The sequence below is a fragment of the Vicugna pacos genome, chromosome 11 (assembly GCF_048564905.1).
Source record: "Vicugna pacos chromosome 11, VicPac4, whole genome shotgun sequence".
NCBI lineage: Eukaryota > Metazoa > Chordata > Mammalia > Artiodactyla > Camelidae > Vicugna > Vicugna pacos.
In genome coordinates, this window is record NC_132997.1 from 70,391,821 (window position 1) to 70,419,805 (window position 27,985).

At 41.2% G+C, this 27,985-nt stretch overlaps 1 protein-coding gene across 7 annotated transcripts in view; it reads right to left on the bottom strand.

The window, feature by feature from the left end:
• Positions 1-3,969: 3,969 nt before the first annotated feature.
• The window catches only part of CPEB3 (cytoplasmic polyadenylation element binding protein 3), a 159,738-nt gene continuing 135,722 nt past the window's right edge, over positions 3,970-27,985 (bottom strand). For all 7 annotated transcript variants that reach the window (XM_072971604.1, XM_072971605.1, XM_072971603.1 and 4 more), the window contains 2 exons: positions 24,873-25,054; positions 3,970-4,359 (listed from right to left, as the gene is read on the bottom strand). In XM_072971604.1, the coding sequence (XP_072827705.1) occupies positions 4,132-4,359; positions 24,873-25,054 (410 nt within the window). In that variant the 3' untranslated portion in view covers positions 3,970-4,131. The remainder of the gene's footprint in view (positions 4,360-24,872; positions 25,055-27,985) is intronic.

The following is a 27,985-nucleotide window of genomic DNA, read 5'->3' on the forward strand; positions in this document are numbered from 1 at the left end:
GGGAGGGGGTTGGGAGGTGGTGGAGGAAGACGAAGTCTGAGGCTGTCTGTGTACAGTGGTGATGTCCGAGTGTGCCTCACCCGGCCACCCCACACCACACAGGGAGGTCACTCGGGTGGGACACACCATCCAAGTCTACCCAGAGGGCGGGTCCGCTCAGTGACTTCCTTTCACTCTCAGATGTCACCACTGTAAATGCAGGGAAAAGATTCAGCCTGGGTGAAAGGCACTGCCTCTCACATGGACAGCAGTTGGTGGCAGATTCACACACACACACACCACACACACACACACACACACACACACACACACACACGACATAATGAAGAGTTAGAGGGGAAAGCAATGAACCACTCTGTCGACCTGGCCAGGTTCTCAGCCTGGTGGTACCTCGTAAGGGGTGACTTCATCGTCAGAGCCACAGATCTGGCTGCACTGGTGTTGTATAAATCCACTGTGACATCCCTAGAGAGCTGTACTGTGACATCCCTAGTCTTACACTAAGCCACTGCAATAAAGGAAAAGGCTTGTCAGAATCTCACATGTTCTGCTCATTCTGTCATTTTATTACCCAATTATCCGTTACATTTTCCAATCACTTTACATAACCAACCATTTTCATCGTTGTCACACTATTGTAAACCACATCAGCAAGTTAATACATAAAGCTTTGCATTTCAAAAAACTAGACACTTTAGTAACAATATTACAAAGGTTTTAGCTTCAAAAATAACTGAAAATGAAAAAAATAAACTTTTAAAGAATTAGCATCATAAAATTAATTTATTCCAAGTAAAAATACAAAATAATATTATGACATTGACCAGATATGAAAGTCCCTCCCAGAAACAGCTCTATTAATGATTGAGAAAGCACTCCTTAAAGAAAATACGAAATAAAATGAAAAATATGTAAATATGTTTAATTTTTTTCTTAGCAAAAAATCTTTCTAAAAATAACAATGAAAATTTGTCTCAGTACAAAGGCTACATTACTATTGAAAAAATACCAGCATGAAGAAAAGGTACATATTTGACAGTAGAAAAATGATTTCAGTGAATCACAATGTCTAAAGTTTGCAATGAAAATAAATCTGCAATAAAGATTTATGCCTTTTTTCTTTTCTTTTTTTTTTCTATTTTTTATACAAACAGTACAAACAGTATTGCACATAACAACAAATAGTCGAGGTTAGGTTATAGCCTTCAAAAAATCGACTAGTTCAAGTGTCACATCAAGGAAAGGCCACAACAGGACCTGTGATACCCAGGGGCTTCCCATCAAGTTGCAGGTCAGAACACCTCTGTGTTTTAAAAAATAATTTTTTTGAAGGACCCTCTCTTTTAATATAACATTAACAACTTGGGGGCACATTTATTTACAAAACAAAAGGGAACATGTTATAATTTAATAAACTAAAAAAGTTCTCTTTAAAAAAATACAAACAGAAGAACTCTTTCACAATCCTGGTCAGTCGTGCACAATCAACGCTTGATTATAAATATACAAATTAAGGGAAAGTAGTTTCCATCACCTATTCACAACTTTCAGCACCAAATGGAGTTTGTTTTTTGTAACCTGTTCTTCATGACAATGTTTTTTTTTGCCTTCACTTCAGCTTTATGCTGTACAATCTTCCAGCTTTTTTTTTTTAAATCTCAGTGTTATTTTAGTACATGAAAGAGGGGTGCTTCTTCAAAAAGTTTTGCTTCTTTCACATAATTAGGTAGATTTCTGTAGGTTAGATATGATCTTTAATATTATAGTTATAAAGCTCTAACTTCTTCATTTTCAAAAAACACAAATAAGCATGAAAAAAATAAAGTTACCCATCTGTTAAATCATTTTTCTTGCAGAATTAAATTAATATATATTTTCTGAATAAACTTACTTAGAAAATATCATTTTCTTTCCTATATTTCAAAATTGAGGTATTGCAAAAGATCATGTCAGTCAGAAAGCATGCCTTTTTCCTTAAAAACAAACAAAAAAATCTTCAGCCAACTTCTGAAAACTGTCTAGAATACAAAAAGTAGTAGTGCATAACAAAATTCCTTGTACAGATGAAAAAACCACAAACATAGAAAAAAAAAACAAACAAACAGAAAACCACAGCTGGGCTGGAAAAAAGCAATTATTACCAAAAAGCCCAGAGGTAACCTCAAAGGGGGAGAATTCTAATAAGCATTTTTAATCCAGTAAAAAACTACTTTGTTTTTTTCCTTTTTGAAAACAAACTATAGTTTGAGAGCTGGTAATTGCAACTGAACACTGGAGAAACAGAACCAAACCAAACCAAACCAAGCGATACTAACTTAAGACAATACAAGGACATCACAGCACATAAAACACAGCGACTTAAATCTGTTCTGCAGTGTCATATCCAGTCAGATTGTCCCCAGAATCCCAAAACATAGGAAGAAGATTTAAAAAAAGATTTACATAGTCTCATAACCATTGTGTGTGTTTATATATCACCTATCTGCAGCTCAGGAGTGAGTGCTAAAAAAATGTCCATGGTAGTACTAGCAGGTCTTAATTCTATTCAAGCTTTACAGGATAAAATCCAGGGAAAAGTAGTTAATTTCTCACCCAGACAACCAACCCTGCCCAGGCCGTCTTATTTTGTACAGACATTTCTTTAGCATCACCGTCACGCAACTTTCTTAAAATGTGCCTAGTTTGTCAATCTGACAACTTATCTCTATATACTGTATATATTCCTAGTGTTTGTAAGCTAAGATGAGCTCTTTGGTTTTCTGGACAAGGTCTGAAGCTATGTAAAATGGTGCAAGCACTAGGAGATTGTAACTAAGAGCTCATGTGTTAGTTAATAATATACCAGTTATGAACTGTCAAGTTCGTTAATGTCTGACACAGAGGCTTTAAACAGTTAAGTTTGATCACAGTTAGACATAATCACTTTACTATATAAAATAAATTGCACAATATATAACAGAGCACCGCAAAGTACTTCATCTACCATCCACAAATTTGCTTTAAGAATATCCTACACCTAGGTTTTATATTGGTTGTAATATAGGTCATTCTGTTATGGGCTCTTCCCAATTTCAGAAGCATTCCATTTATTGAGGCATGCCTTCCTCCAATCCAAGAATTACCAATTCTTTGAATGAAAAAAATCTTTTTTAAAAAAATCAGTATTTTATAGCTTATATAGATCCTTAATTTGTGCAGTGTGGGAAGGTTTTATACTAGACATCGGATATAAAATTTATTGCATGCAGCAACCTGATTAAGTAAACATGCAGTCAGAAATAGTGACCTTCCGTCGAAGCTTTCTCAGGTCTACTCTGATCTCCTCTCGGCAGCTGATTCTATCCCTAAATCACAAAAGTGTGTTGTTGGGTTTTTTGTAATTGATACCTTAGCCTGAATAGAGTATTATGGTATTAATAATACCATTTTAATAGCAGCAAAAGCTATTGCAGCATAAATTTACGTAACACTAAAAGATCTAACCAAAATCCTCGGCAAAACAAAAATCAAACATGAAGGAAAAAATAAAGATTCAGCTTATGAGGTATCCTTACATGTCAAAATAGAGAGCAACTAAAGGCTTATTTTCATTAAGGGTTACTCTTACTCTAAATGACCCCAACTAATGACTGCTGAACTGTTGTGAAGTTTTTGCTACATCTGCCACCTACTCACGAGTATTACCTTTGGTAAGTCTTCTCCTAGGGGCGATTCTCTAAGTTTCTGAAAATAAGTGCATGCTCCAGTTCAAAAACAATCAGAACAACAACAACAACAACACAACAACAACAACAAAAAAAATCACAGACATCAACCTGATGGCCGCTGATGAGAATGGCAGTCTACGAGTGACAAATCAGGTGTAAGAAATTAAGGTACCAAGCAGACAAAGGTGTGAATCAAAGTGCAAATCAGTACCGTTACACACTCTGCAATTCTGCATTATACTGGACACTGAGTTCAGTAATATGACTGTAAATAATAATTAATAATAATAAAAAGACCCATTTCTTCTTTAAAAATCGAGAACGAATGCACAGATTTCCAGAACACTGTAAGCCCTGAGGCAGTGCCCTCTCTTTTCCCTCCTTGTTATCTATGCCAGTACTTGTGGCTGGGTCTGCCCTGGGCTCAGCTCCAGCGGAACGGGACGTGCCGAGGGCGGTCGCCTCCCTCCTTCACCAGCGGTTTGTGGAACTCCCGCCCGGCGCGGGAGTGAATGCTCGCCCAGCAGTATTCGCAGTAGTACTGCAGACAGGTGACGTTGGCACAGAAGAACGGGGCAAACTTCCCAGCGCAGCGTGTGCCCTGGCACTCATCACACATCTGATCATCCAGCACGTAGGGCTTCACTTCCACCTGGACCCAGAGAGGAAAGACAAGGGGGAAGAATTTAGCAAAGCTTCCCCACGCTTCTTCCTTTTGAGAGTTTATAACATAGCTTAATATGTCTCCATTTGACTTGGCTCTGAACTCAGCTGGTATCAAACAGCAGCTCTCAGCTGGGCTTTGGGATCCGCTCCCTGACTTCCTAGTTGTGTGATGGTAGGTAAATCCATAACCTCTGTTTCTGTTTGCTCTGTCTGTAGATCTGTAAGACGGGTGTGACGCTGTGCACGGACACACACATTTGTTTACCTGTAAGATGAGTATGACTGGGTCTACCTCAAAGAGTGCTGCGCAGGATTCATAGAGGAAGCACATATAAAAGTACATGGGCTGAATCTGAAAGGCTGGGCAGCACTCGGAAATGCAGGACAAGGAACAGCGTTTCAGGGGGAGGAACCAGTGAGGACAAAGGCCAGAAGCAGGTAGAGGCAGGGCGCATACTTGGGGAATGGTTTGGCAGGAGCTAGGCTGGAGGGGAAGTCACACTGAGGCTGGCGGAAGGGCAATCCTACCGTGAGGCTCTGGGCTAGAACGTTTTAAGGACAAGGCTTTCAAAAGACTAACCTCCCAGGACTGTACACAATGGACTGGAGGGAACAGGGGGCCCAGGGAGATGTTAAGAAGCTACTATAACAATTGAGGCTTTAAAAATTTTTTTGGATTTTATCGCCTTAACCTCCCCCCAAGAGTGGAAGGTTTAATAGAAGAGAACTTTTCATCACAGCCCTTCAGAGGCATCTTATTCTAAATGAAACAACGCTCTATTATATGAAAATCAAAAGCAAGGGAGAACACAAGTTACCACAGTCTCCCCTCAAGTCCTCTCCCTAGAACCTCAGCAAAGGAACATCATTCAGGTTTTCATCTCGCGAGTCCAGAAGTTAGCAGGAAGGCGGCAAGTCTGTGACTGGGCTCCTTCCCATGCCAACCTCTGGAGCCATTCTGGGGAAGAGCAGCCACTGCGGCTGCTGGGGCAGTGGAGACGAGGACCCATGGTTTTTGACATGAGCCAACTGCCTGACAGTTCAGGCTGCCTCTGGACACAGCCAGGAGGTTCCAGCCGGGCACCAGGCAGGGTCCTGGAGGGGTGGGGGGGGCAGCATGAGGTGAGCAGGGAGGCGGGGACTTCCTAGGCCTGGATGCTCAAGCTCCTGGTCCTTCCTGTCTCCAGGCCCCTTCACTGGCCACCTCTGGAGATGCATCTCCAGCCTTGAGCTCCAGTCCACAGAGCTGCGGCCAGCCAGACACTTCTGCTGGGAAGACCCGAGATGACCTGTCCCAGCCTTCGGTTACCCAGGGGGAAAACATCTTTTCTCTGGCTCTAGTCCCCCTCCTCCAATTTCCTCCTCCTCAGCCTGACAGGTGAGTGAGTGGAATTCAACAAAATCCCTCACATTCATCTCTGCATTGTAACCAAAAGTGCAGTGGCACTGGGGTCATTGGCCTCAGTTCAAATCTAGGCCACGTTAGTAGCTGTGCAACCTTCGGCAAGTTTCTCAGGCACTCTAAGCCTCTGTTTCCTCATCTGTACACTGGGCAGTGGGCGGGGGAAGGGTTCATACTTTTTGGGGTTCCTATGAAGAGCAAATGAATTAAACCATAGAAAGCACACAGAACAGTGCCTGGCACATCACAAGCACAAACTAAGCGTAGTCATTATTCCTCCTGCTTCCTCTCGAGACCAGGCCATCACGACTTGAACCTGCACGTGTGCAGTATCACCGGCCTCTGCACTAACCACCAAGCTCCAAGCCTCCCCTGGTTCCGTTCTCCTACGTCTGTGTTGATGTTTCAGTCACTTACCTTCTCAGTGTTCCTCTCCTGGTCAAAAGCCATTCAGGCTCTGCACTGCCTGCAGGATTAAGCCGAGCTGCCTGAGTAGAATAGGGTACCCCCATCCGCTAGGACTCAAATACAAGCCAGAGCCTTCATGATTTGCCCCAGTCTCTCTCCCGACTAGTCCCCCATCTCAAACTCGACTTGGTCTCTATTTTTACCTGCACTTTCTTCCCACCTTAAATGCTCAGCCCACCCACAATTTTTCTTTTCTTTTTCTGTCTTAACATAAAACTAACAATCTTAAAGTGAACAATTCTGTGGCATTTAATACATTCACAATGTTGCACAACCACCACCTCTATCTAGTTCTAAAATGTTTTCATCACCCCAAAAGGAAACCCTGTATCCGCTAAGCAATGACTCCCCACTTCTCTCCCTCCCTGGCCCCTGACAAGAACCAATCTGCTTTCCATCTCTATGGATTTACCTATTCTGAATATTTTATAGAAATGCAATCACATAATTATGACCTTTTGTGTCCGGCCTCTTTCACTTATGATGTTTTGAGGTTCATCCATGTTGTAGCATGTAGCAATATTTCATTCCTTTTTATGACTGGATAATACCCCACTATTCATGTACATATATGTATGTAAATATGTCATTTTGTTTATGCTTTCATTCACTGATGGACATTTGGGCTGATTCTACCTACTGGCTATCGTGAATGGTGCTGGTACGAACGTGTGTGTACATATGTTTGTCTCAAAATTTGTTTTCTTTTCAGCACATACATAGGCATAGAACTGCTGGGGCCTGTGGCAATTCTATGGTTAACTTTTTGAGGAACTGCCAAATTGTCTCCCACAGAGGCCGGACTATTTTACATTCCTATCAGCAGTGTATCAGGGTTTCAATTTCTCTACATATGCACCAACACTTGCTTTTCCATTTTTGTGACTATAGTCATCCTAGTAGGTGTGAAGAGCTATCTCATTGTGGTTTTGATTTGCATTTCCCTACTGACTAATGGCACTGTGCACCTTTTTCACATGCTTGTTGGCATTTGTATATTTTCTTTGGAGAACAAGCTATTCAAGTCCTTTGCCCACTTCTTAAATTGGATTGTCTTTTTGTTATTGAGTTGTAAGAGTTCTTTATATATGCTAGATACTAGACTTTTATCAGACATGATTTGCAAATATTTTCTCCTATTTTGTAGGCTATGTTTCATTTACTTGAAAATGTCCTTTGATGCACAGAAGTTTTTGCTTTTGAGGAAGTCCAATTTATCTATTTTTATCTTTTGTTCCCTTCCTTTTGATATCTTAGCTAAGAATCCACTGCCAAATCCAAGATCATGAAGATTTACCCCTCTGTTTTCTTCCAAGAATTTTATGGTTTTAGCTTCTACATTTAGGTTAATTGATTTTGAGTTAATTTTGTATATAGTGTGAGGTAGGGGTCCAACTTCATCCTTTAGCATGTGGATATCCAGTTGCCCCAGGACCATTTGTTGAATGGTTCAGTTCTTTACCCACTGAATGGTCTTGGCAACCATGCTGAAAATCCATTAGAGGCCTCCTTCAACTATGTGAGTCCCATGCGCATCTATCTCTTCCTTCTTTGAACTTAGTAATACTCCACTGGAATTTGACACAACATTGTAAAATGATTATAAAAAATGTTAAAAAAAATAATACTCCACACTCCACATTGCTGCTCCTCTGGCACTTCCTATCTACAGTCCTGCCTTGGTCAGCATCTCTCCTTATCTTCAAGCAACTTGAGAACAGAGTCCTGGAGGAAGACAGGATAGTGGCAGCTCCGGGGAAGAATGTGGTGTGCAGAGATTGTGGGCTTCTGGGGGAACGGAGCTGTAGAGAGTATGTATAACCTGGCCCGATCTCCTTGTATTTGTAGGCCAAGAAGGAGCAAAGTGGTGGACTGAATCCCCCCCGCCCCGAGGCGGGAGGACTACTGGGAGAGACAGGCATGCAAGGGACTGGGAAGAGCCAGTCCAGAAGCTGAGGATTGCTTTGCTTCTACAAGGGGTAGCCACCTATACTCAGGCTACTCCAGCCCCAAAAAGCCTAGCAAAGGGGATCCAGCAGTCAGAGGGGACTAGTCTGAACAAAGAGAATTCACACTTAGCAAAAGCAAGCTGCTGGAGGAGAAAGACAATAGCCATTTGTAATACATACACATAGGAAAAGAGTACTTCAGGAGACTGAGCCTAGCACAAAGGGCACTTTCTTGTAATAAATTTCTTTAAAAGGTTACTTTTGTTTAGGTGTGAGAGCAGTACTGTGGTTATGTGGCAGTTTTTTCCCCTTAGGTTTTTTTTTTTAATGACCTTAAATTAATTTTTATAATTGAGGTTAAGTCATAAAGAATTGACCATTTTAAAGTGAACAATCCAGGGATTTGCACAACATTTAATACACTCACAGTGTTGTGCCACCACCACCTCTATCTAGTTTCAAAACATTTTCATCACTCGTAAAGGAAATCTCTTACTCCCAGTTTTGTTTTTTAAAGAACTCTTTTTAGAGATACATACTGAATTATTTCAGGATGAAATTATATCGTGTCTGGGATCTGCTTCAAAATAATCTGGGGTGAAGGTTGGAAAGTGCGTAGAGGTGTAGATGAAACAAGATTAGTCACGAGTTGATAATAGTGAAACTGGATGATAAGAACACTGTACGCTGATAATTGTAATTGGATGATTGGATTCATTACACTATTCTCTATACTTTTTTATTTATACGGAGTTTAAAAAATCTAAACTGTGACTTTTTGACTAATTATCAGATAAACTGAAGAAGGATAATCACCACTGAGATTCAGTTTAGTGGCCTAGAAGATCAAGTGGTAGAAATACATCAAAGCTCTGGCAACAAATAATTTTAAAAAGAGAGGAAAAATAAGACATTTTAGAATAGATCCAGGAGAACCTATCATTTTAAATAACAAAAGTTCCAAAAGAAGAAAAAAATAATAATAAGGAAAAGAAGTAAGTTGACATGAATTCTAAAACTGCATACCCAAACTCCCCCAGGACCAGCCTGGGCTGATCAGAAAAAACATACCACCAGGTAGGTGTACGCCAGTAAAATGACTTGCTTTGAAACCAAGTCCCCATGCTGAGTTTATAGTTTATTATCCTCTCTGTGCAAAACTTTATTCTTTCTTACCCTGCCCCCAGTTCCTCTTAGAATTGAGGAGTATCAAAAAAGGGGAGTGTCACTGACACCGAACAGGACTCTGTGGGGGCTCTCTGGGATACAAAAACTCCTCCGTGTCCCTGGTTCCTCGTTTGTAGAAAAAGGCGTAGGCTCCTAGATCTTCCCTGAGTTCCAAAGGGCAGATTTGAGCAGTTACTAATTAGGGAAGTGAGGGAATGCAGAAACAAAGGGAAAGCAGTCAAGAAACAACAGATCAAACAGAGCCCTAGTTTCTCTGTGAGGGACATGTATAACACTCTGACACTTATCTTTGAGTTGCTCTATAGGAACTAAGACCCAACCCCCACGCACCTTCCCCAACTCCAAGGATGGTGACTGCTTGTTGACCACAAGCACCTAGACCCCAGACTGGTTGGAACCAGACAGTTGATGATTAAGATTCCTGAACCACCACCCTGCTACATCACCACCAACCATCCAGAAGAAAGTCATGACCCTCATCCCAAGTGTTGCCTTGGAAGCCCTTCCCTGAAAAGCACCAGGGAGTTCGGGTCTTTTGAGCAGGAGCTGCCTGTTCTCACTTGGTGCTGTAATCAGTGCTATACTGTCCTTCACCACAACCCAGAGTCAGTGAAAATGGCTCTGCTTCCTGGTGGGCAAGTGGACGCAAGTTCCGTTAGGTAACAACACCCATAGGTGTACATTTACTTAGTTTCCAGTTTTTTGGCACTATTGGCAATTCTCCACTAAATACACTTCTCATGTGTCCTCACATCTGGTGATTTTGTTTTCAAGCATTAACAACAACCAACAGTGGGATTATTGGGTCCAAGAGTATAGGTATTTTTAATTTTAAGAATTTGCAAGTTTGCTCTTTTTTTAAAGTGTTGCAGCAATTTACATTTCTATCAGCAAATGATAAGAAGTAGTTATCATCTCTTTTAAATGTTTGCCAGTCTAATGAGAATGAAGTGACATTAATTTTCTTTTTCCTTACTATGACTAAACCGAACATCTTTTTATGTGGATTGCCTGTGATTTTTTTAAACATTTTTTATTGAGTTATAGTCATTTTACAATGTTGTATCAAATTCCAGTGTAGACCACAATTTTTCAGTTATACACAAACATACATACATTCATTGTCACATTCTTTTTCGCTGTGAGCTATCACAAGATCTTGTATATATTTCCCTGTGCTATACAGTATAATCTTGTTTATCTATTCTACATTTTGAAATCCCAGTCTGTCCCTTCCTGTGATTTTTTTTTTAATTGAAGTATAGTTGGTTTACAATGTAGTGTTAGTTTCTGGTGTACAGCATAGTGATTCAGTTACACACATATATATATATATTCTTTTTCATTATTGGTTATTACAAGATATTGACTATAGTTCCTCATGCTACACAGTAGGACCTTGTTTGTTTATCCCTGTGCATTCTTATGTGAATTATCTTCCACACATTTTCCTATTCTGTTATGTCTTTTTCTTGACAATTTTTAACAGTTCTTTGTATGGAATAAATGATAATCTGCAATTTTTTCCCAAATCCATCATTTGCCTTTGACTTTCCTCATGGAATCATTGCCATTTAAATATATTTTATTTTTACATAGTCTAATATATTTATTTCTTTCTGAAGCTTCTAGGTTTCTAATCCTTATTAAGAAGATCTTCCTTGTCCTGAATACCCTATGGAATATCATGCAGTCATGAAAAAGACTGAATTAGTGCTGGATTGAAAGGATTTCCACAACATGGGGATATTAAGCTCTGGTGGAATGATGGCTACAAACACCTAATGCAAACTGTAAAACGCTGAACAAACAAATGTAAGGTCAAGTAACACATGCATGCTGGTATCTGAAAATGCAATGTGAATAACCTGCACCTTCTGTGTATTCAGGCTTCCAGCTGAACTTGGCACCAACGTTCCTCACCAGCTGAGGGGTTTTGAGGGATCTGGTCAACACAGTACTTCAGCAGCTCTGTCATGAAACCCTACCAGGCCAGGGGCACTGGGCCCAGGCATCTACTGATGCCTTATTTTAATCATGGGATTAATTAATTAGGGAATCATGGATTCCTCATAAGTTATTTTTTCGTGGAGCATTTTTTCCTTTTTTGGTGCTAAACCACCAAATTTTGACATTTCTTGATAGAAATCTTCCTAAAATATACTATTTATTCTTCCCCCTCTTAAGCAAGGGGTCCTTTGTAGTAACTCAGGGGATACAATGAGGTGGACAGGTTTTACTTTTTCTGTCACCTCCTTCAAAATCTGTCTGCCTGCTACCACTTCTGTTAACACCTTTCAAGGACCCTTTATAATTTTGCAACTTCCAATCATTTTTAATTGGCTTGAAAGGCTAGACAATCACTTTTGCTAAGACTAATGTATTAAACAAGACTCTGAATGAAGCCAAAAAAAAACTAAAGGATGTGACTTCTGGAGTCCCTTGTGCTGTTAGAGGCCTTTCCTGACAATTTCCAGAGGGCTGCCTTCCAGGGCGAGTGGTGCTATTACTGTAAAGCCACTTCCAGCACCTGTGTGCAAGGGCTGATCCAGAGAGTAGACAAGACATACACCAAGACTCAAAATGATCCACAAACACATATGTGCAAGGTGGCTCCCACAACCTCTCAAAGGGCAACAGTCAAGCAGTACCTCTGGCAATTTATATCAACAAAGAGAAGTAGCTGCATGAAGGACACTGGTAGTCAGGTGGTCTGACGCCCAAGAAGAGTGATTATTCCAGCTCAAATGGATTCATTCATTTGATGACTATTTATGGAATGTCTATTCCTTACAAGCTACCATATTAAAAACTGAAACACAATGGAGAACAAGACAGTTCTCTCCTAAAATAATTTATCTGAGAATTTCTTAAAGGCATTCCAACCATTTATAGTTTTTGCCATATCCTCATGCCATCTGTATTTACTATTACTTGCTGTTTTACTTGACTATTCAGATTAATTCTGTTTTTCCCAACACAGAGATATATACCTACTAAAATAAAAACAGGTTTCTCTGTTAACCACCGAAATCACCTGAAATATCATTAACCTATGGCACTTTGGAGACATCAACCTACTGGGATCACATTACTGATCTACAACTACCATTAAAGTCCAAATTCTGGGGCCCTATGAGGAGCCAATCAGATCACCAAGCTGACCCTCTGCTTCAAAGAGATTTTCAGGCACAGGAGATGAAAACTTCCTACAAGAAACACTTGAATTCATATGGTACACTGGGAGATGACCATGCCCAAGGATGCTGAAGAGTATGTGTAACTTATTGATGAGAGGTGACTATTAAGGGTTAGGAAGCCTGTGGAATGCTGGGTAAGTGGCTATAAGAAGATGGATAAAAGGAATAATACATGTAGAATGATACAGACAAAGGAAAAAACCCATATATTAATAAACTTATCTCAATACTGACATTGTTTTGTCTCTAACAAGTTAGGGAAAATGCTTTGGTCGGCAGTCATTCTGATATCAGCCAACAAAATGACCTCCCAAAGTAAATAAAGCAATGACAAACAGCTCTTGGTGGCAGAGAGGTGATACCAAAGAGACCATAAACTATTCACAGGTCCAGAATTCTCTCTCCTTGGACCTGAAAGGTTGTAGTAATGAGGAAGGAGGCATTAGCCAAGGTCAGGCTCAGTCTGAGTGATGCACTAAAGGTCATATAACAAACAGCTAAAGGCTGGTCGCTGCTGTAGTCTGTCTTTTGGTGACAAGAAAAAACAAATTAGATCTGTCAGGTACCCAGCCACCCCAAGGCAGGGAAGGCATGTTTACACGTGGCTGGGAAGATGAGTACCAGCCTCGATTTCAGATAATGGAGTCAGAGTGGACAAACTGGAGAAGAGGCCAAGTGAAGAGGTATAATTTAATAAGGATAATTGTCTGGAAAGGCTTGCCCAGAAGTCAGGTAGGCCATTTCTTTTCATCTGGAGCAACATGCTTCCTGGAAAAGCCATTTTATTTGGCGTACTCAAAGCTTTAAACACAATGTGCCCCAAAGCTTCCTGGCATGTGTCACAGAGTACATCAATCCAGGCCCCAAACCCACAGTAACCTCATTACCATTCCCACGAAAAAAGCAGTGTCTTTACAGTTGCTAAAGCAAGTCCTCCGCTGGCAGGCTATGCTAAGAATGCTTAAATATAAATTTTTAGTGTTTCAACTAAGAGCTGGAATCCTGCTGTTTAGAAAGCAGATGACAGATGCCTGGGAAATTAAAGCAGCGATGTGAAAATAGCTTTTCCTTAGTAACAAAGTTATCCACACAACCTTCCAAGACATAGCAAATTCGCAGCTATTAATTTTAGAAGAAATCTGGGGTAGATTAAGAAAAACACAGCAGAAATGGTTTGAATTTGCTTTTCTTTTTACCTTTCAAAGGATGGGACCTACCATTTTTCATATTTTTAAGTAGGGGAAGAAAGGTTTTAAAATCACCCTCGTGCCTTTCCCACAGTTCAGAACGCACTTATGTGTGCTAATGTTGACACCTGTGCCATGGGTGTACACAGCACGGAGAGATGTGTGAGTGCTCGGTTTGACCTTAAGATAACTTTTTCATGAAACAAAGAAGGCCCAGCTGACAGACTCCCGCATAATCCACACATTCACTCTACTCTGCTTGGGAGGGGGCTGGAGGCGAGGATACCAATGCTCCTAGCAGAGGAGTATGTCATGTGGAGAACAAAGGGTAAGAAAATCATGGGCAATCTGTGAAATGCACAACTGCCACCACCACCTCCTAGGATGCAGAAATGAGGAGTACCCTGGCTTCATCCATTAACTAGTGCATCATAACCGTGTAGGCCTCAGTTTCCCCAGCTATGTGAGAGGTTTGGACCAGTTCTCCCAAGTAAGAATAAGCACTCACCAAGAAATTGCTAACTGACCGATACCCCTGACTTCTGGGGTCAAAGAATGTGACTGTCCTGCTGAGATAACTACTCTAAAAAATAGTGGTGTCTTTTTCCCACTAATATTCTCATAAACAGCCTCTATACTCAAATATCAGCTGGAAAAAAGAACATTTAATCACTTTTAAGAGTTTTCATTTAAAAAATTATCACAATTCTGCAGGAGAAGACATAAAAAGAGAGCAAGGACATCAGAGACCAGGCGTCAGGATCAGGAAGGAGAGACAAGACAAAAAGGTGCCATGCCGTTCGGGGAAAAGGAATATCTTCCTCTCTTTCTTTAGATGACCCAAACTCCATTTAAAAAACTATTTCTAGTCAAAGGCTCTGAGACTCCCAGTGCTTCACAAAAAGCCTATGTAGGATTAGTTCAGGCGATCTTTGAACTCACTTCTGGGTATTGCTTCCTCTCAAAGGATCAAATCAAACATAGCTACACCTACAGCTGGGAAACCTTCAAGCCAGATCAAGGCAAGGGCCAGTAATAGCAGCAAAATAAAGGCTAGGCTGTGGGAGTCCCACTCTGAGGCTAGGAGCAGTAGTCTGGGAACAGGTCAGCAGGTCCCTCACTTCTTCTGCTGTTGAGTCATCTTATATATTCCAGCTGTAGCCAGGGACACAGCGTAGTACTATCGGCACTTCTGTTAGTATGGGTCATATTAATCGTCATGCAGGCTATAAATACAAAGCCTCTGCTAATCTTTAGCTAAAATTCGGGCCCCATGTGTTTCTAAAGAAGAGAGAATAAAAGATTAAACATGTGAAGTACTTCAAGTGCTTGTGAAGAAAGGTGCAATGGATATCATCTCATTAAATAGAAAATGGGTTATTTTTTAAAGTTTGCTATTCAAAGCAAATATTATGTGCTATGGCTTAACTATTACAATGCTCCTTAGATAAAAGGATCAGAAAGCCCCAAATTAACTAACCGAAAGTCAGACTCTCTGGTCCTCTACACTAAGCTAAAGCAGCGTCAAGGGAACATTATTTGGCAATAGTATATTTATTTCAAAACTATTTTCCCTTTTACATAGAGATGGATGTGTTAGGAAGATACAAAAGATAATCTCAAGTAATCAAAAGATGAAGAACTGTAAATACTAAAGGGAATATCAATCACACTTTCAAAGCCCTCCCCACCATCATGAATAGGCAGCTGCTGTTTCCCTGCCCCAACCCTTTGTGGATAGAAAGTGTACGTTCAGAAATCCCACTTCTGGGTATTCAAAAGAACTGAAATCAGGATCTTGAAGAGATATTTGCACTACAATGCGCACTGCAGCATTACCCACAATAACCAAGGTGTGGAACCAACTTAAAGGCCCAGGGACAGCTGAATGGACAAAGAAAATGTAGTCTATACATAAAACAGTATATTATTCAGCATTAACAAGGAATGAAATTTTGTCACATGTGACAAATGGATGAACTTTAAGGACATTATGCTAAATGAAATAAGCCAGTCACAAAAGGGCAAATACTGCCTGATTCCATTCATATGAGATATCTAAAGTAGTCAGACTCACAGAAAGCAGAAACAGAATGGTGACTGCCAGGGGTCTGGGGCAGGGGGAGTGGGGAGCTGCTGTTTAAAGAGTCCACCTGCTGTTCCGGTACCCAGGACGAAAGAGTCCTGGAGACTTGCCATACAACACTGTGCTTAGAGGAAATGATACTGTACTAGTCACTGAAAAATGTTAAGAGGGTAGATCTCATGTATTTTTTCACCAAAATAATAAAAAATAATTAAAAGAAAAGAAACTATACGGTGGGTGGGACACACTTGGAAAAAGGGCTGAGGAAGGCAAAAACAATCAACTGCTTATTAAAATTTTGAATATGAGCATAAAAGAAGAAAAGAAGCTGAAAACACTCATTTCCCAACCGGGTTCCCTAGAACATTATTCCCAAGACATGGTACATTTCAGAAAAGTTCCATGATCAAAAAGCTTGTGAAACACTGCGTATTGTCTCCTTCTTGGATGTTCACAACGAAGAGAAATATATAAAAGATTCCAAGAAGCCCTAGAATAAACCAGTCTACTTAACTGGTTTTAAGAAAGCATTTCCAAACTCATTTGACTCAGAAGAAGTTGGGGGTGTTTTTTGTAAAATAAATAGTAAAATCCCAAGGAAGGACTTATTGCATAGCACAGGAAACTATACTCAATTTCTTGTAATAACATATAGTGGAAAAGAATCTGAAAAGAAAAAAATACACGTATATGTATATATATATAACTGAATCACCTTGCTGTACACCTGAAACTAACACTGTAAGTCAACTACACTTCAATAAATAAAAAACTCCAAGGGATTCATGTTTTACAGAGAACAATTTAGGAAATGATAATTTAAGGGAACTAATTTTAGGGACAGATTCCTGAGCAGGGCAGACCTGCCTGCTGAGAGCTCCTCCTCTTGTTTCAAAAACTCAAATAACCAACTTTACCCCTCTTTTGCCTGGAATACTTATCTCTTTTTATCACATGAAATGCCAATTAGATTGTCAAACAAACGTCTTCCAGAATAGCTCAAATATTAGTCATTTATGATTTGTGATTTCATGTAAATCAATGTGAATTTTTGTATATCGACACTCTTACATCGACAGAGGGCTTTACAGTTTTCAAAAGCACCTTAACACAAAATAACCTAAATATACAATAGTGGAGTATACAAATGGTATCATCACCATTTCAGATAATATAATTTATTCATTAAAATCAGGGTTTTAAAAGAAAAAAAAAAGCACTTTAACATACATACACACATGTCCTTCCTTCAAGCTACACAGTAAGTAGGTACAGTTAAGACTAAACCCCAGACTGGCTCATTCTAGTCTAGTATCCTTTCTACTAGTGAAGAGACCGCTACGGGCTGAGTTGGCAAACTTTTCCCAACGTCTACTGCATGATGCATTTCAGGTTATAAACATTTGACTTATAAACGCTGAGGCGACAATGTGCCCAAGCTGTGCTAAACAATAGTTGCGAGGGGGACCCCTGAGATTTTTATAAAGAAATTGTTCACATCAATTAAATCATATGTTTCGTTAGATTAAGGGAGAGTCAACTAAATTCCACACTTACAAATTTTCTCAGGACCACAGAGAGTAGACAAAAGGGCAGAAAGATGGCCATGTAAAAAGATTAACCATTTTCTAATGATCTCACTTTTCTACAAAACTCTTTCCTATGTAAGTGACCTAGACTTGAGTTATAAAGAAAACTGGATTTAGCAGAGCCTCCACATCTTAAGTGTTCATTTGGCATCACTTCTAAAAATACCATGAAAACAGACAGAATGAGCACAGGAGCCCTCTTTTGCCCTTGTTGTACTTAAATACTTTAAACTGTTCCAGTTTTTCACAGAAACACTGTTCAAAGGAATATGAGCAAAACTGAATCCGAACTTTTTACTCAATTTCAGGTTCAAAGTCTTTTTCTTATCAGAAAAAAAAATACTGGTAAACACACCTCTTTCTAGACTAACGAGAAAAAAAACCTTCAATCCTTTAAACAGAAAATGCATCCAGGTGTTTACATCTAGAAAAGGAACCTACGAGTCTCTATATATGTGTCTTGATTAACATCCAACCAGCAATGTTAGATTGGCACGTAGGTTAATTTTTCTTTTTTCTTTTTCTAAGTGTCAGCTTCAACTATGTGATTATTCTTATACTAAAGATTCTTAGTGGAACTGAGTAGGCACTTTAAAAGGAAAAAAAGAAAAAGAGTCAACCGTTAGCCCTGGACACATGGCCAGGCAACAACAGCACAGCTGAAATAGGCCAGGTCCAGCAAGAGTACAAGTCAACATCCGTACAGTCCAGCATCTGTCCAGAGCACCTCCTCTGCCATAGTTTATCTGTGGAATAAACTCTAAGATAGTTAGGCTAGTGTTCTTACTACTATAGGACAATAAAATCAATAAAGTCAAGCCTCTAAAAGGTTAAGTAACTTGCCCAACGTCACATCATGACTGGGAGAAGAGCTAGGGGTATAAACTCAGCTCCTTCAAGTCCCAAGCCAGGACACTTTTCCACAACAGTGGTGGTGAGGACAGGAGTGGGTGGGGGGGTGCACTACCCCCACTTAGATGCATGAACACCCACCCCATTAGTGTTCCAGGAAGCCTCTGTTACCCATGAGGGTGCACCAAGGCAGAAGAAACACTGAGAACCCTGTGCAGGGTATCATACAGCCTTGATACTGTTATCATAGGGACAAATAGCTAATTGGCCAATAATCGGTGAACATTAGTCATAAAATATGCATAAATGTAAGCCTTAAAGGATTTATTTCAAGATGTTAATGATTTCTCCTTTGAAGTAAAAACTGAGGCATGAATTGCATTTAATTTATAATAACATTCAAATAACATTTATGACACCAAAAATGTCAAACCGCTTCACTAAATGTTATAATCCAGTGGAGCTGCATTGACTCACACTGGCTTGAAAAGGGGTTTACATGAAGACAACATAAAAATGAAAAGCAAAAGCAGAACAATCGGAAGAAAAAAACCCAAAACAAAATAATTCAAATTCATTTTGTTAATATTCAAAATGACCTACGGTCATACTAGCAAATAACAAACTCCATATGTGCCCCGCTCTGTGCAGTATATAACGTTCACCTGAAAAGCTATGTGGACTATGGAAATGTGTATAAAACTAACTAAGGGATCTATAATCTAACTCAGGGGCTCCTACCTAGGTCTGTGGGAAAAGAACTTGATAGAAGAAGTGGGTCTGAAGAAACATTAGACCCCAGATGAGCAGCAAGGTTCAGGAAGGGAGTCCCATGAGCAGAGGCAGCTCTGCCCTTAACTAACAGATGTCTTGAGGGTCTGCAACCTCTCCTAGATTCTGCTCTGTTGCAAATAAAGGGGGGTGGACAAGGGCATGCCTAGCTTAATGTATAAAAGTGTCAAAGAATACTTTTTGATATGCTAAACAGTGAAACCTAAATTTTTGTATTACTCAAGTGAATGCTTTACCTAAGTTAAAAAAAAAAAGCTGTTCAGAGCGCCCTCTGGTGGACAGCTGGATATAAAGGTATCTAAGGCTTCCTTTCTGGAAGCTCTCAATCAGCATTCATTCAACAACTCACTTACTCATTCACTCACTCATTCAGATATAATTAATTAATGTGTGTTCACTGTGTGTCAGTTACTGAGTATACAGTGGCTAACATGAGAGATACGCAGCCACTCTCCTCATCTATTGTATAGTCTTGCAGCATACATGGACATTAAACAAATCATCACCTCAGTGTAGAGGTACTGAATGTCACCAAGGAACAGTGGATGGCGCAACGACAATGATCCATGGGGGAGATGTAAGCTCCGCTGAAGAAAGGATTCCTAAAAATATCACAATTAAGCTGAGACCTGAAGGAAGAGTGAGTTCTAGGCAGGCAGGGGAAACAATATCCATGATGACTCTGGGAAACAGAAAGACCAGCCGTGACCGGCTCAACAGGGAGGAAATGAGAACTCAGGCAGAGGTAGTTGTAGCATGTGAAGGGTCACGTAGGCAGTGTTAATTAAGGACTTGACCTTGAACCTAAATGCAGTAGAACATAATCAAAAGGTTTAAAGGAAGGGAAGATAAGATTCAAATTATGATTTCAAAAGACTAGTTTTTTACATAAAGAAGGAATTGGAGAGTGGCTAGAATTGAACGGGGGAGACCAACGGGAAAGCTACTCTAGATGTCCAGGTGAGAGATGGGAGTGACTCACTCCAGTATCATCGTCAGCCTTCGTGGGTGCTTCTAGTCCTTGCTCTCCCATATGCCATCCTAACTATTCTAAATGCCTAGTGCCACCCAGGTGCCAAAGACTCCCATTCAGGCCTCTGGGCACAGGTGGCAGACTCAGGATCACGGCAGCTCTGTAAGGAACTACCATTAGAAGCCTCTTCTATCTCTGCTGGTCCTCCCACTGCTATACATACCATGGCAAAAAGCTTGCTGAGGTGTAGAGTCATCAGCCCACTCCAACAAGTCACCTATTCCTGGGGGGGCCTAATAACAGCTACAATGGGAGTCAGAAGTTTGCCCCAGCAGTCTGAGCTACCTTGTTCCTGTGACTTCAGAGAGCACAGGTTAAATAAACAGGATCCCCTCCCTATAATGAGCTGAGTAAAATTATGCAGAATAAATACAGTATCCCCTCAACTCCCTGTTCTCACTGGGGTTATGACACAATTGATCCTTTTATTGCAGACTTGAAGGCTGCACATTAAAATACCTCTTCCTGGGGAGGAAGGTAGAGCTCAAGTGGTAGCGCACGTGCTTAGCACGTACGAGGTCCTGGGTTCAATCCCTCGTACCTCCATTAAAAATAAAGAAATAAACCTAATTACCTCCCCCTCACCCCCGCAAAAATTCTTAAAAACCCCGCAAAAGACCTCTTCCTGTGTTCTAAAACTGACTGTGGTGATGGCTGCACAACTATGCAAATACACTAAAAACTGAGCTGGATACTTTAAATTGGTGATTTTGCATGATCGTGAATTATACCTCAATAAAGCTGCTACCAAAACAAAAATAAAAAGCCCACCTCCTCCTTAAAGATGATGACATTATGGGTGAGTAAAATGATAGCAGAGATGAAACCCAAAGCCACATGATTGACTGTTTCTATAACTATTGCATATTGACATATTTTATATGCATAGGCAAGCCAAAAGTCTCTAGGACGGTGAGAAGAAATCAAACCTATAAAGGCTATATTTTCCCCATAAACCACTCCTTCTAAGAGCTTAGCTAAAGAGCAGCAATACTAAACATACAAACTTTCAAACAAGATGTCTTTTTTGAAAAAAGTTCGTTGGACTCAAAAGAGGTCAAGGAAATATACCAATCAGATCAAATATACCAAGAACCAGGTATACCAAGTTTACCTAGGAAAAGTGCAACCTTGAGACTACACCTCAAAAGGTCCTAGAACTTCCTTGATTCCAGGCATTGCTGCTCTGCAGGGGGCCCTCTCCCACTCTCCACAGCAGGCAGACCAAGGGGAAAGGGCTGCAAACAGAAAGCAAGTGGCCTGTCCAATGCTATCTATAGTTGTTCCTTTTTTTGTTTTTTTAATCTGCTGGTTCCACTGAATCTGCATGTATAATGATGCAGACAGCAAAGGAGAGTCCTTTGACCAGAAAGGTAAAAAAAAATGTTGAAGCTATTCAAAATGGTCAAGGCCTTGGTCTAAAAGCAACTCTAGGCTAACATCAGAATGAAGCAGAAAAAGACTGCAGCGTCTTGGAATTTGCAATAGCAAGGAGAAGGGATCGGCGGGCACAGGCAGACATCTGCTCCTGACTGTCAAAGTTTCAAAACCTTAGCTATAAGACTAAAAACCTGGAAGACTTATTCAGCAGGGAAGGGTGTGCCCAATGATAAAAATTATCCACAGACAACCAAGAACAGAGCCCCTGAAAAAGAAAAAGGGCATTACCTAAGGAAATACTCCTGTGCATCTATCTAATGGGAGCTCTCTGGAAAGCTCCAACTTCAGCTTTAGAAGAGAGACACGTAAGCATAAAAGCGGAATGAACCTAAAAAAGCATCTACAACCAGGGGTGCTGTTAACAGAGACTCAAAATGCCAGTGACAACAAAATAAGGTACTGTTGGCTATGCTCAAAGCAAGAAGAAAACAAGAAGGGAGTATAATATTCACCCGTGAAAAAGGAGCCCAACTCAAGATGCAAGCTGGTTTCCATCTCCCATTACAAACAGAATGGTCTCCACGTTGGTCAAGGCAACTAAAGAGCATGAAGATGGAGCTGGGGGACAGGGCGAGAGTCCCCCACTGTCAGCAGTCTCAGGTTCTCCCATTTAGGTGACCCCTACCCCGGGGCACTGAAGGAGCTGACAGGTCCCTTTCTGACACCATGTGGATGGAGGTGGCATTCTCTTGACCACAGCAACAGTCCCATGATACATGCGTCCTGTGAGTCACATTGTATAAACTGCTTTCTTCTTTGCTATCTCTTCTGGGCTTCTCAACCATCTTGTGGGATACACAAAGCTATTACTACTGCCCCCATGACACACTGAAACTCAGAATTTAAGTGACCTGTTCAAAGTCACATAGCCCCCTGGGAACAGGATCAGATCTCGACCATCTGACTCTGGCCCAGGGCTCTTTTCACTAACCAGTGTACCTTTTGAGCACAGCACCCGATAAAATACAAGCTACATAATATTAACATCACTATCAAGTGCATTCGCAGCAAGATGAGGACCGTTAACCAGCAAGTGCCAGTTAAACATCTATCCAACTGTCATACAACTCTGGCTGTTCAATCCTCAAATCCCATTTAATCTTCAGACCATCCCTACAAGGGAGTTACAGACGAGGATCCAAGGCTCCTGGCATTAGGTAACTTCCGTGGGGTCACCAGTGATAGGTGCAACAGAGGTTTAAATGTACTGGAATCTGCTCTGGCTCCAAACTCCATGGTCCTTCCACGACAACCAGCTGCTACGCTAAATGTTCATCAAGGACCACTGTAAGCTGTGGAGGGTGGTCAACCTAAACATAGTAAGCAGAAAACAGTCTATGGCTTTCCTGAGTCCTGAGAAGCTTGACATGCCAAATACACTTTTACAGCATGGCCCATAACCATGCCAACAAAAGAAAAGCCACTTCTCTCTTTTTCACCTGGTCTAAGTCTTGTGGGAAGAAATGCCGAGGGCCTGAGTATAGCAGGGGTGAGAGGAGAGGTAGGTCGTAAAGCAAGTAGCGCCTGAATTAACTGGGATTCTTAAAGGGGCCTAAAGATTACCATAATCCCTGGGGCAAGTGTACTTCCTTCTACTAAGGAACAGGCGGGGAGGTTGTTAGGGTGCGGGCAAAGGAAAGACCCAAGCATGGGGATGTGGAACCTTCTTTTATCATCTCCAGGACCTACCTCTGGTGTGGATTCAAACAAGGGAACAAAGAAAGCCCCCTCCAGCAGATACAAACACAAGGCTCTTCAGGTTAAGGTTATTGCCTGGGATCACCAGCAATGGGGCAATGGCAGTCTACATGTAAGGGAATCTGGGGCTTCAGACTCACAAAGGTCTAAGCACAAGCAGGTGTCCCAGCACCAGCGGCAGTGGTTAGGAAAACCCTCCGTATGAGCACCGTTTGTCAGTTCAGCGAGGGTTCGTCCAGCATCCACTTCACCTCCACATCAAGCACTGGGAGTGAAGCAGGGAATGGGACAGACACCCTGCCTAGCTTTATGAGCTTACAGTCCGCAGGGGAATTACTTTTACAAAAGGGGAAGCTCAGGATGCTGTGGGTGCTTGAAAACTAGGAATGGAATCGAATCCTTATCACCCCTCTGAGTTTCTACTGATTCAAAGAGTATTTCAAAATTCTGTAAAACAATCACTCTATTCATTTTCTTTACAAAACAAACAACCACTACTTACTTTTAAGGATCCCAGTGACGTAGCAAAGAGATTGTTTATGTTAAGCACTGGCTTTTGTAATTTGATCAAAAATATATCTTAATGAAAATATAATCTTGCTGAATATATTAAAAAAAATCCATCACCAGCTGAAACTTTCACCTCCTAAGAAACTTAAGTCTGCCTCACAAAACTAGTCAAAGTCAACTGCAGAAAGTATAGGTGAAACTCTATAACAGAACATATTTACTACTTTATTGATTCCAGTCCAGTGTATGCCCAAGAACACCCTTTGCTGGAAGCATTAATGTCCCTGTACAACTGCACAGGAAAACGTTTAAGACTTGATGCTGTTCTCTCATTTGCTCCTTTAATCTATTAATATAGATCCCAGATTACCTCCTACCACCTTCTATTCCCCTAAATTTCCAAACGGTGGCAGAGCTTACATTTAAGGGACTTAAACCTGAGTCTGTCCCCAAAACCAACAGAGAACACCAATTCCCTACAACTCCACTGTCCTCTGTTTAGATAAGAGGTAGCAGATCGAATCGGCGTGGCCCTCGTGGCCAGGCAGGTATCACCGATGAGCAAAGAGGCAGGCGCTGTATATGCATACTTGGTATGAACAGTAGAACCACAGGGAGGTGGAGAGGGGGCTGGAGGGGACAGCAGCTATTTGGCTCCAATAATTGCTATCGTGTATGATTTTGCCATTTTAAGAAGAACCAGAACTTCAAAATTCTATGTGTACTCCTGAATATCAACATTAACTGTTAGTCCCAGTGTGTTTGTTTTAAGAGTACCACATGGGTCAAAGAGGTTATCAGCTCTCAACCTTCATTAATGCGCTGCTGGCGTCATCTTCTGAACAGCGCTGGTTTGGTATGCTAAACTCTGCAGGGTTATTTTCATAAGTGTAACATCACCCTGGGGATGGGTGAGGCAGAGGGTTCATTAACGCCTTAAATACCAAGGGTGCTCTCTTTCTCAGGCCATCTAGATGGACTCGGGGACTAGTGCCATGTAAGGCAGAGCTGCTCACTTATGACCACAAGGTGCTTTCTCCCCAGGGGCCCACGGAACAGACTTCATTGCCTTCCCACAGCAGTCACACCCTGAGTAGCTGCTTACCCGTTTGTCAATGTCATTGTGTTGGAGCTGCACAAAGCGAGCGCTGATGGCTGCAATGTAACTCTGCTGATTGGAGAACGCCACGCGGCCAGCACCTTTGGGGTACTTCAGCTCTGGGTCGGTATCAATGCCAGCATAGCAGACACCACCATACAAACGGTCCATGATCATTGCCAGTTCAACTGCAAGAAAATAAACACGATTCTGTACAAACTGTATAAACAAGATTCCGCTTTTCCCAGAAGGAAGGATTCTTTAAGAACCATGCAGTGGAATTAAGAAGAGGAAAACCCACGAAGAGTATCCACACGTCTTACAACTCAAGTAGGGGAGCTCTTTACAGGATATTGGAAAACAAAATGAAAAAAATTAAAAATTCACAGACACACATACATGTGAATTTACATAACAGAACTTCATCAACAGTATAAAAGAAATAATCTATCAGTAATCCTCCTGCTCTAATTTCTAACTGCTTAGTCCACAGGAGCGGACGCTGGGTGGGCAAAGCATTTCACAGAGCCCTGACAAGTTAATAAGAAACAGCTCTACTTACTGACCTCTAGGACTGAAAGCAATTGCTAAAGTCACACTACTAAAGTCACACTACTGTATTAAGATAAAGCTATAGAAAGAATTAACTCATTTTTAACTAGAGGCAATATGTTTGCAGCCTTAAACTACATCTCTACAACTAAAAAAAAGTATTTTTAGAGCACATTCTATCCCAATAGAGAAATCTCCACACTAAATTCTAAATACTACTACTAACAGTGATGACAGCAGCAATGAACATTCACGGAGCACTTACAATGTGCCAGGAAACACTAAGCTGCTGCAAAGGCAGTAAAAACATACCCATCCTGCACCCTGCTATAAGTTCAGGGGTCGGATCTGTACTCCTCACCAGATTTCTTCTAAATATACCTTCGTATTGGTAGATCTGCAAAATATTTGCACAGAAGGCATCTGAAAACTGGACCATTCCAAAGGTCTGATATTTCTAAAATTGTCCTCACCAAAAAGGTACCATGGAGAGACATACAGCAGTTACTTACCTGGATCCGAACTGCCTGAAGGTAATTGTTTACTTGATACTGGATGGCACCTCCTCCAGGTACGGCCATTTCTTTCAGGCCACTCATACGGTTTAAGTCCAAAAGACTTAGCCCTACCCCTGGGGAATGATCCAAGAACCTACTTTCCTCAAACACCTACATACGGTATTTGGGAAGGAGCAGACAGGGAAGACAGATGATGACCTGGACCACAGCCAGCGTGCAAAGACCATCAGACGGTATTGCTCCACAGGAGCCAGTCCCTGGGGAGAAGGGAAGCTGGCACAGCCTGGCGGGGCAGAGGAAGAACTCTGCAGCAGACACAGGGCTTTAGGGCCGAACGGTGTAAGAACTTCCCCGGATTTCTACAAACAGAAGGAAGGCCAAGGACTACTGGTTCCTGGAATAGGAAGTTGCTGAGGCAGTAGGAAAGCTGTGTCACCTGACTTTCTATTTAACTTCTTCAAAATCTCTCCACAAACCAGACTGCCTCACACTGGTAATTGCTTTCTAAGTGCCTGTTAATAGGAAGAATGGCCTGCAACCAACAGGTAAAATTTCAGAAGGTGAGAAAATAAGCTAGCAAGATCTAAGCCCAAGAATAAGCAGAAAGCTAGCCCAGTGATCCCATTCTGATCAGAATGACTGAGTCACAGCAGCCAAGGGAGCTTTGCTGGTTAGAGCCCACGTGGACCCTGACTGCAGTCTCGGGGCAGGATCCAGGAATCATGTTCATTCAAACCATGCAGTAAGAATCATGCTCATACCCTGAATTGTTATTCCAGTTACAGAGAGCAAGAAACTGAGGGTGGAATTAACTAACCGCATTAATGAATTTCCTTTACTGGTCAAGCGGGCTTAGTGAAATATGTAACCTCAGGGCCTGGAAATGAAACACTAATTTTCCAAAGACCTGGCATCCTCTGGAATGGAAGGAGAGAGTGAGCTCTCCCCACGTCTCGTGAACGGCAGGAGAAGAATGCCGGGAAGGGACAGAATGGCACTCGTCTCCCCTTTTAGGAAGGACTCCAGAAATTGTCTAATTTAGAAAGAAGGTATACACACCAGCTATAAGCTTGAAGTTCCAGCTGAAGAGAAGAGTGACTGTAACCACAGGGTCTTCTACTGCATTGTGGTCTCCAAAGCAGCCCTGGGGATCCTCAGATGCCACAGAAGGCGTCTTCCCCAAGCAGTCTGTGGATCTAGTTGCTGGAAAACCATCTTTAGGTGCCAAAGATTAGATCTTGGCTGATTTTGCTGGCAGTTAAGGACTATTGATAGGAAGCCGAAACCCTTGCTCATGCTTTTATGAAAACTATAAATAAATAATTTCTGTGAACAAGCTCACATAGCCATTTTCTTGGCACCCAAAAGTCTGCAGACATTTGAGTCAATGAAGTCACTCACGTAAAGGGCAATTTGTTGAGAAGCTAGAAGAAACCAAGGTGACTAAAGAAAGAGTTTTGGCGGGGAAGAGTATGACGATTTCCCATCTCTCTACCTTAGTCTGTATTTTAACTGCAAAAGGTCTAACAGAGTGATGACCTTTGGAAAAAAGGAGATAATGGCCAAGCTGCTGTTTCCTCAGTCAGCCAGTCTTCACTAAAAGCATACTTCCTGCAGGCTAAACTCAAGCTGGGCTCAAGCACCAGAAGGATGTTATTTAAGTGTTAAACAGACTTTCTAATTATTGAGAAAAGTAACCAGTTGGTAAAAATAGCATTTTTTTTAAAAAGAAGAAAAATTAATTCATCTACTACACTGGTGATTAACAAACACCGAGCAAGCTTTCCTCAAGTCCTACAAATTTCCAATCTGAAAATATTTTTTATATGGAAGATACAAATTCACCTACTGATAACTAGAAATGTCCAACTACTTGTGGAGACTAGGTTTTTAAAGGATTCTTTAGAGTGGGTATTATCTGTTAATACAGGAGAGTCCCATATAAAATCCCTTCCTCTGATGAGGGCGAACCTGAGCCAAGAAAAGGACTACCATTTTGACTACTTGGGAGGAAGAGAGAAAAACAGAAGCAAAGCAGTAAGGATCTGG